The sequence below is a fragment of the Zingiber officinale genome, chromosome 5B (genome assembly GCF_018446385.1).
Source record: "Zingiber officinale cultivar Zhangliang chromosome 5B, Zo_v1.1, whole genome shotgun sequence".
Taxonomy (NCBI): Eukaryota; Viridiplantae; Streptophyta; class Magnoliopsida; order Zingiberales; family Zingiberaceae; genus Zingiber; species Zingiber officinale.
The window spans coordinates 81,321,013-81,330,387 of NC_055995.1; the positions used below are offsets into that span (position 1 = coordinate 81,321,013).

Here is a 9,375-nt window from a genome sequence, read left to right on the forward strand (position 1 = left end):
TATTAATTATCAAGATAAATTAAAAAATACATGTCACGAGTAGTTTAATATCTTTTAGTTATATCCCTAATTGAATAAAATTTTTTTATAAACATATTATAATTGAAGATAGAATTATAAATATTTAGATAATTTAACTATTCTATATATTATAATTTTAGGAACTTTGTCAGCTAATTTTTAAATATTATAAAAAAATACAGATAATTACTAACCTTATAATTAAATAGAATACGAAGACGAAATAAGTATGCTACTAATAAAAATTTAATTTCAGTTCTATTCAAAATGATATTGTTGTATGACCAACTGCGCCAGTCTAATTCATGTCGTCTTCAACGTTTCCACTTTTTTGAGTAGATCGATGTTGAAAGGCCTGTCATCAGACCAGCTGTCACCGTACTATAATTATAATCATCAATAATTAATCTTTTTAGTCCCTCGTTTTTCTTTATCCTTTTTATTCATTGTCTTAGTCCAGGGATGATAATTTACTCTATAAATTCGGAGCCCTACGGAAAAAACTTAAAACAAGGATGAGCATTCGAGAATAGGGATGAATTCAAGAATTTTTTTTCTAGGATGAAGTAGATTCGAAGTGGATATGGGGATATTATCCTCATCTCTGAATCTGTCGGAAAATAATAATAATATTATTATTATTATTAATATAATAATATTTTTAAAAATAGTATTAATAATATTGATAATAATATTAAAAAATTTTAAAATATTAATAATAAAATTATTATTAATATTGATATTACTATTAATAGTAAAATAATAATAATATTAAATTAATTTGGGGATGAAAATGGAGATGAAGTCGGGGATAGAGATTTGATTTCCGATGATTTAAATTTGGAGATTCTCCAAACTCGAAAAAGTAAGGATGAGGATGGAAATGAGGACAGGGAAGAATTTCGGAGGTAGAGATAGAAATGACAAATTCATCCCGTCCCCCGTCCTATTGTCATCCCTATATTCACCCCTCTTCCACGACATCTGTCCTCTCCTGACAGTTCCTATTTACTAAATTACTTAGTATTTATTAGCTATGATGATTGTATTTGTTATTTGATTCTAAACATTAATTATTGGATAAAAATTAAATGGACCAATCATTTATATTTTATCAGCTGAGTCTTTCATTTTTTTTTATTAAAGTGGGCATTTCATTTAAAATTATTTATTTTAAAAAATTATATTATTTAATCATTCAATCAGTAGAAATTAGTAACTAGCTCTACAATATAGAAATTAATATATAATTTTTACTATATATAAAAACTAACAACTAGCACCTATAATATATATCATTCGAAAATATAAAAACGAGTAAATAACTTTTACAATTATTGAAACTAATTATTTACTTTTATAGGGGATAGAAGATAATTGCTAGCTCCTTTATATAATTTTTATTTTACTTATTTTAATGATAATTTAATTAAAATAATATTTTAATTAGTAAAATAAAATATTTGAATGAGTAAAATAAATAATTAAGACTTTATGATATTATAAAAATTAGCTTCTATATAAAAATTAGTTATTAGTTTGTACGATGATTTAATATCATTTTTATTTTATTTTTTAAATGATAATTTAATTAAAATAATATTTTAATAAATAAATTAAAGGATAAAGACATCATAATAATATTTTTTATATTCAAATGAATATAATTTAATTATGATCGAATACCTTGAAGTTAACATGTAACTTCTGTAACATATAGTAATTAACTAATTTCTATATGTTATAAAAATTAATCATGTACATATTATAGAAGTCACATACTAGTTTCTCTAAGTCTATTCAATTTAGAGATATTTTTAAGATAAAATTATTAGAGGAATTATTATTTATTTATTTATTTTAGAAAAAAATATTAATATTCTATTAAATTACAGTGCTTTTTAATTATCCAAGCATTCAAATGTCACTCTTTAATGTTAAAAACATTTAACAGATCAGATATCAATAGATACAAAATTACGTACAGTATGATGAATACTATCTAGCTAATCCTAATCTTCTTATCCCAGACCACCGTTTAGTGTTCACGCTCTTCGAGGTGCCTCTACGTATAGGTTCGACACTTGTATAAAAATTTTGTACAGTAGAACCTGTACGATTTTCCTAGGACTAACCAATATTAGTCACCTCTTCTTGAGGTGGATACCAAGTAAATCCTCGTATTAACATTGTAGAGTGCTTCGTAGTCTTATTCCGCTGCCTATCAACAACAACGAAGCAAGCAATCAAGTGCGACGAGCTATTCACCCCCCTAGCACATTTCGACCCTAACATAACTTGCAGGTGATGGCTATTGCTGTTGAAGGCAGTAGTATGGTGTACTTGACTCAGACTCCGGATTTCCTTCGTCGGAGCTACTCCAACCAACTTCCACTTCGCCGCCTGACAGAGGAAATGGGGCTACGACACGGAGGGATACGGATGAAGGGAGGCACGAGAATATTTGGTATTAAGGGAAAAAAATTAGTATTAGGTCAAGGGTATTTTAAAAATAAGGGAATGTTTTGATTGTTAAAAAAGAGTAAGACATTGCTTGATTATAAGATTTATTCCCTTATTTGTATTCTCATTCTTAATCTAAACAATAATAATGACAATCAATAATTGCTATTGTCATTCTCCATCCATGTTCCTCTAAACTAAACATCCCTGAACTTTAAAATTTTAAACTCTAAAATTTTAAATTATTATGATCACTATTATATCAAAAATTTCTTTATTAATTTAGCTAAAATTATTGTACTAATTATTTAGTAGATTTTGTATATAGATTTTGTATATTTTAATAATTATAGAATAATTTTTACACGATAATAATTAGTCATAATAATTATAATAATATTGAAAATAAAAAATATTATAGTAATTACTCATTGTTATAATAATATTAAATAATGAATATTTTAAAATAAAATATTCGGATGGAGTCCCTTTTTATTTTATTTTTTTTAATATTCTTTATGATTTATATAATTAGAATGTCTTTATCAAAATAAATTCTAACATGGTCATCGACAGTGGAATCGCCATTTCGGCTATTCTTTTGGAATCAAGGTGGTACTTGGGAGGTAAATCATATAAAATTTTGCACATATTATAAAAGGTTAAGATAACCAATAAGATATCGATTTTAGATCCATTCATGGGCGAGATGATTCACTCGTCATCTTTGTCAATCCATTTTACTGTCAGTTTTAAAAAATAATAATATCAATTAATTTTATTAACTATTTAATGCATTATAACATGAGGATAAATTTTTATAAATATATTATAACTGAGAATTAAATCATCAATATTTAATGACAATTTGATTATTCTATTATGGTATTATAATTTCAAGGATTTTGTCAATTAATTTTTAAATATTAAAAAAAAAATTATGAATAATTATTGAAGCTTCGTCCTATCTAGTAGGGTAAAGATCATTATAATTAAATAGAATACGAAAAGAAAATAAGTATCCGACAAATTTAATTTCAGTTCTATTCGTAATAATATTGTTGTATGACTAACTGCGCCAGTCTAATTCATGTCGTCTTCATAATAATTTCCACTTTTTTGAGTGGATCGATGTTGAAAGGCCTGTCATCAGACAAGCTGTCACGCTACTACAATTATAATCATCAATAATTAATTTTTTTATTCCCTCGTTTCTCTTTAACCTTTTTGTTCCTGGTCTTCACCCCTCTTCCACAACATCTGTCCCCTCCTGGCGGTTCCTATTTACTAAATTACTTAGTTTTATTAGCTATGATGATTGTATTTGTTATTTGATCCTAAACATTAATTATTGGATAAAAATTAAATGGACCAATCATATTTTATCAGCTGAGTCTTTCATTTTTTTTATTAAAGTGGGCATTTCATTTAAAATGATTTATTTTAAAAAATTATATTATTTAATCATTCAATCAGTAGAAATTAGTAACTAGCTCTACAATATAGAAATTAATATATAATTTTTACTATATATAAAAACTAACAACTAGCACCTATAATATATATCATTCGAAAATATAAAAACGAGTAAATAACTTTTACAATTATTGAAACTAATTACTTGCTTTCATAGGGGTAGAAGATAATTGCTAGCTCCTTTATATAATTTTGATTTTACTTATTTTAATGATAATTTAATTAGAATAATATTTTAATAAGTAAAATAAAAATATTTTAATGAGTAAAATAAATAATTAAGACTTTATGATATTGTAAAAATTAGCTTTTATATAAAAATTAATTATTAGTTTCTCCGATGATTTTATATCATTTTAATTTTATTTTTTAGAATGATAATTTAATTAAAATAATATTTTAATAAGTAAATTAAAGAACGAAAACATCATAATAATATTTAAATATAATTTAATTATGATTAAATATGTAAAAATTAACATGTAGCTTATATAACATACACTAACTAGCTAACTTATAAAAATTAATCGATAGCTCTACATATTATATTATAAAAGTCACAGTAATTTCTCTAACTCTATTCAATTTAGAGATATTTTTAAGATAAAATTATTAGAGGAATAATTATTTATTTATTTATTTTAGAAAAGAAGGTTAATATTCTATTAAATTTAGTGCTATTTAATTATCCAAGCATTCAAGTGTCACTCTTTAAAAAACATTTAACAAATCAGATATCCGTCTGATCAAATAGATAGAAAATTATACAGTATGATGAACACTATCTAGCTAATCCTAATCTTCTTATCGTCCCAGGCCACCGTTCAGTGTTCACGCTCTTCGAGGTGCCTCTACGGACCCAGATAAAGATAGACATGAGAGGAGAGGAAGAAACCGAACAAAACAGAGGGAATATCGTGGCAGAAGATTAGAAATTAAAAAACTAATATTCTCCCCACTTCTTCTCTCCTAGTCTGGAAATTGCATCCAGTAAAGACATCTCATCCAATGCCAAAATCCAACAAGATCTCCAGACACGTACTCTTTATTGCATTCGACACAGCTCAATCAAAGCATTTCCACCTTTAGGCTCGCCATCAGCATCATATCATTCTTTTTAAGCGTGCTATTCGGAAGACCCTCTTCATCTCAGTGTTAGTGACTGCTAAGGCAAATGGGTAGCACATCACTTTCCTCCCTTATCCTTCTCCTTGTTATGCTCTGCTTCCAATCGATTTTTCTTACAGTGAAAGCATCATCAGATAAGGTACTAAAACTTTCTCACGAGGCCTTTGGTAACTCGATGTCTGAATGTCTTAAAAACTATTGAAGGTATATATTGTTTACTTGGGAGAAAGGAAGCATGATGATCCGGATCTCGTCACGGAATCGCATAGTCGAATGCTCACTTCTGTTCTTGGCAGGTAATTTTACTTCACTGTTTAGTAGTTAGTCCTTGAGTAGTTCAGTCGTAGATTGTGAAAGGTAAGTGCTTAAGGATTTCGTGATGGGAACAGCAAAGAGGAAGCGCTCAGATCCATCGTCTACAGCTATCGACATGGATTCTCTGGTTTTGCAGCGAAGCTGTCGAAGTCTCAAGCTCAGAAAATTGCAGGTTCAAATGTTTTAAATTGTGACTAGATTTGATATGGTCTGTTTAATTGTGTTCGCTGGGTGTGCCATGTATAGAATTGCCAGAGGTGATAAGCGTGAAGCCAAGTCGGACGGGGAAACTGCTGACAACGCGCAGTTGGGACTTCCTCGGCGTCAACTATTTCGAATCTTCCGGCTTACTGCACAAGGCAAACTACGGCGAGAATATCATCATTGGAGTCATAGATTCAGGTCGATTGTTGGAAACTAAAACCTAACGGAGTCAATTTTCCGTCCACTAACGGTAGTTCCATCGTTTGTGGCCGGCGCGTCTGCATGTTGCTACAGGTGTGTGGCCGGAGTCGAAGAGCTTCAGCGATGACGGCTACAGCCCGGTGCCGACGCGGTGGAAGGGGAAGTGCGTGCCCGGCGAAGCTTTCGACGCCCACAACTGCAGCCGCAAACTCATCGGCGCCCGCTACTACACGCGTGGAGTCGACCCCGAGCTCTTGCAGGGCGTCTACCTCTCCGCGCGCGACTCCAATATCCACGGGACGCACGTCGCCTCCATCGCGGCTGGCAACGTTGTGCCCAACGTCGACGTGGTCGGGATGCCCGCTGGCGCCGCCCGCGGCGGCGCTCCCCGCGCGCGCGTCGCGATGTACAAGGCTTGCTGGGCTGGCGGCACGTGCGTCGAGGCCGCCGTGATCAAGGCCATCGACGACGCAATCCACGACGGGGTCGACTTGATCTCGATGTCGATTAGGGGGCTCGGGTACCCCTTGGAGACTCTGCACGCGGTGATGAAGGGGATCCCGGTGATCCTCGCCGGCGGAAACGACGGCCCGACGCCGATGACGGTCACCAACGAGGTGCCATGGGCTATCACAGTGGCAGCAACGACCATCGACCGCTCTTTTCCGACGGCCTTTGCCCTGGGAGACGGCCAAAAACTAATGGTAGTGTAAATCAAAATTTCAATCGATAATTAGCTTGTCAGAACTATAAACATGAAACATCTATGCGTTTTCATAATCGCAGGGACAATCATTGTTCAGAAACAGGACGAAGAATCTTGAATTAGTAGTCCCAGAGTAATCTATCACCAATCATTCCATCATTTACTAACTCACTCTGTTTTTTGATCATGAGTAAATTATATGCAGCTGCTCCAACGGGACACTCGAAGGCCTCAAGGTGAAGGGAAAAATGGTATTTTGTTACGATCCTTTCAACTCGGAAGGCTTCCTGCCGACGAAGACGCTGCCGGATGCTATCTCTGCAGTGTTGGATAAGGGAGCCAAAGGGCTCATCTTTGCACAGTACCCTTTCAATCACATCGAAGATCTTGCCCCATGTGTTCTCGCACGCATTCCTTGTATTCTGGTCGACTTCGAGATCGCACAACGCATCTCAGATTACTTAGACGGCTCAAGGTACACATTTTAAAACTCCATAAAGACTTTAAAGCCATTAAATCCAAGATTGATGGGTCGCGGTTGCAGGACTCAGCCGGTAGTGAAAATAATGCCGACGCAATATTCGATCGGCCGAGAGGCGGCACCTAGGGTCACGTCATTCTCTTCGAGAGGACCAAGTGCAAGGCAACCTGAGATACTCAAAGTACGCATGAAACCTAAATCAATTAAATATTTTGATGCTTAAAGATTTTTTATTTTCAATGATGAATACAATCAAGCAATGTCCACAGCCCGACATAGCTGCGCCGGGAAACGCTATTATTGGAGCGTGCGAGGACAAGTTTGTTGTCCTTTCAGGAACATCCATGGCCGCTCCTCATGTCTCTGCTGTAGTTGCGTTGCTCAAGGTCATCCACCCCCACTGGTCTCCCGCTGCAATCAAATCAGCACTAGTCACTACAGGTTTCTTTTTCTCAACTTTGCAAACACTTTTAACCTTGTTCTCCATGAGATCGATGACTCAATTCTGGTTGCAGCGTCCGTGACTGATGCGCACGGAATGCCGTTGGTGGCTGAGGGAATTCCTCGTAAATTGGCTGATCCTTTCGACTTCGGTGGAGGCCAAGTGAACCCAAACAAAGCTGTGGATCCAGGCCTCATCTACGACATTGACCCACGGTACAACTATGGAAAAATCAGTTGCAACAAAGGCGTATCCATTGATGCAAACTGCCCGTTCAAGTTCAACGAACCCTTGCACAATCTCAATCTCCCCTCCATTGCACTCCCTTACCTGAAGAAGGAGCTCATCGTGACGCGCACAGTCACCAACGTGGCCGATGATGCACGTGCAGTGTACAAGGCCATCGTAGAGGCCCCGGCAGGTGTAAGAATGGTGGTGCAGCCGTCAACTTTGGTGTTTGATGCAAATGCGAAGGTGAAGACCTTCAACGTGACCTTCACCGCAATCCATAGGGTGCAGGGAATCTACCGCTTTGGGAGCTTAGCTTGGCACGATAGCGCTGCTCATTTTGTGAGGATCCCCATTGCAGTGCGTACGGTGATTGAGGATTTGTATGCCGACACTTCTTAAGGGCTACACATCGTTGTGTTTCTGTGTGATGTGATAATTACCGCTAGTTCTTAGCTCCTCGATCCCAACTACTTATGGCTTGTTATCCGTGAAGTAGAATGAAAGTTTAGTATTAAGTTATGGGAATTGATGCTTCTTAAATTGGCCCTCTTGTTCTGTTGGATAATCTTGGTTGAAAATGGGGAAGATGGCTTGTTTGGCACATAGTTCTGATGTTGACTGAATGAGGACTCCTTACGGCAAAGAAGAACTTCAAAGCGCTCCTGTGTATCAAAAATAACGCTAGCCACTGGGTCAGGGAATGGTGTAGGCATTCCGACGCTTACGTTAGTGATCTAGTCGAATGTGATGAACATTGATGAATAGTAATAATAGATGAAAAGAATATATGATGTGATAGACATATATTGAGATACGATGTGACTGATAATAGTTTAAATTCAATGATCCAGGTTAATTCTCTCTCCTTCGTACTTGATTAGATGGTTCTTAGGAACCCTTAGTAGGGGTTTCAAGGTTCATGTCTTAACGTCACTTCATCGTTTTCAAGGTTTAATGATCCAGGTTAATTCTCTCGCCTTCGTATTTTTCAAGGTTCATGTCTATGGCTTCCGCTCCTTCTGTCGTTATTCATGGGCTCTGGTACACATCTACTACATCTACTTCAAAAGCGAGGAGGTGAACCAACTGCGTTTAACCTACCATATTTCTCATGACCATTACTTAGTCATCCCTTCCAGCCACAATCCACCCCATCTCCCCCCCGGCTAGCTATTTGCCTTTTTCAAGGATCAGTTCCCCGTCGGCCTCCATTTTTTCTTTCACCTCCTTTTCTCGGAAGTTTTTTCTTATTTTCATATCCCCTTGCAACAATTAGTGCCTAACTCGATTAGATTATTGTGTGGAGTCTGTACCCCGTTGTTATTTTGATGTGATCAATCGAGTTAAGTTAGGTCATGTTTGTGTTTGATGTATTGTGTCTAAGTGTGCACGAACATAGGAGCACAAGAAGTCGAGCAGAAGATACAGTGGACGAGAAGGATGACACGGAAATCAAGTCGACGGGTTCGGTGCATCCGAGGGTGAGAAGTTGTGGAAGAGTACATCGATGGATGAGAAAGACACTCGCAAGGATGAGAAGTCGAGGAGGAAGTCTATTTAGGGAGAAGGTCGGAGTTGGATTCGGGTGAGCTCAACTCCGGATAACCGGAGCATCACCCATACGAAGAAGACCAGCTGGAGGTTGATTTGCCTTGTGGAAGACGCCTCTAAGCCTATGGAAGGCACCCTCAAAGTCTCATGGAATGC

The 9,375-nt window shown here is 35.7% G+C and overlaps 1 protein-coding gene across 1 annotated transcript; it reads left to right on the forward strand.

The window, feature by feature from the left end:
• The first annotated feature begins 5,026 nt into the window (after positions 1-5,026).
• On the forward strand, positions 5,027-8,208 carry LOC121984685 (subtilisin-like protease SBT3.9). The gene is made up of 10 exons (XM_042537762.1): positions 5,027-5,227; positions 5,293-5,384; positions 5,478-5,575; positions 5,650-5,805; positions 5,902-6,512; positions 6,595-6,647; positions 6,720-6,989; positions 7,059-7,176; positions 7,265-7,436; positions 7,511-8,208. Exons 1-10 carry the CDS (start codon positions 5,135-5,137, stop codon positions 8,065-8,067), a joined length of 2,220 nt encoding a protein of 739 aa, XP_042393696.1. The 5' UTR covers positions 5,027-5,134; the 3' UTR covers positions 8,068-8,208.
• Positions 8,209-9,375: the final 1,167 nt, after the last annotated feature.

Excerpts from the sequence above, each read along its gene's own strand:
- LOC121984685 (XM_042537762.1), top strand. The coding sequence starts at position 5,135 with ATGGGTAGCACATCACTTTCCTCCCTTATCCTTCTCCTTGTTATGCTC. Across the intron at positions 5,228-5,292 it reads TGAAAGCATCATCAGATAAG|GTATATATTGTTTACTTGGG; the intron begins GTACTAAAACTT and ends AAACTATTGAAG. Across the intron at positions 6,513-6,594 it reads GAGACGGCCAAAAACTAATG|GGACAATCATTGTTCAGAAA; the intron begins GTAGTGTAAATC and ends TCATAATCGCAG.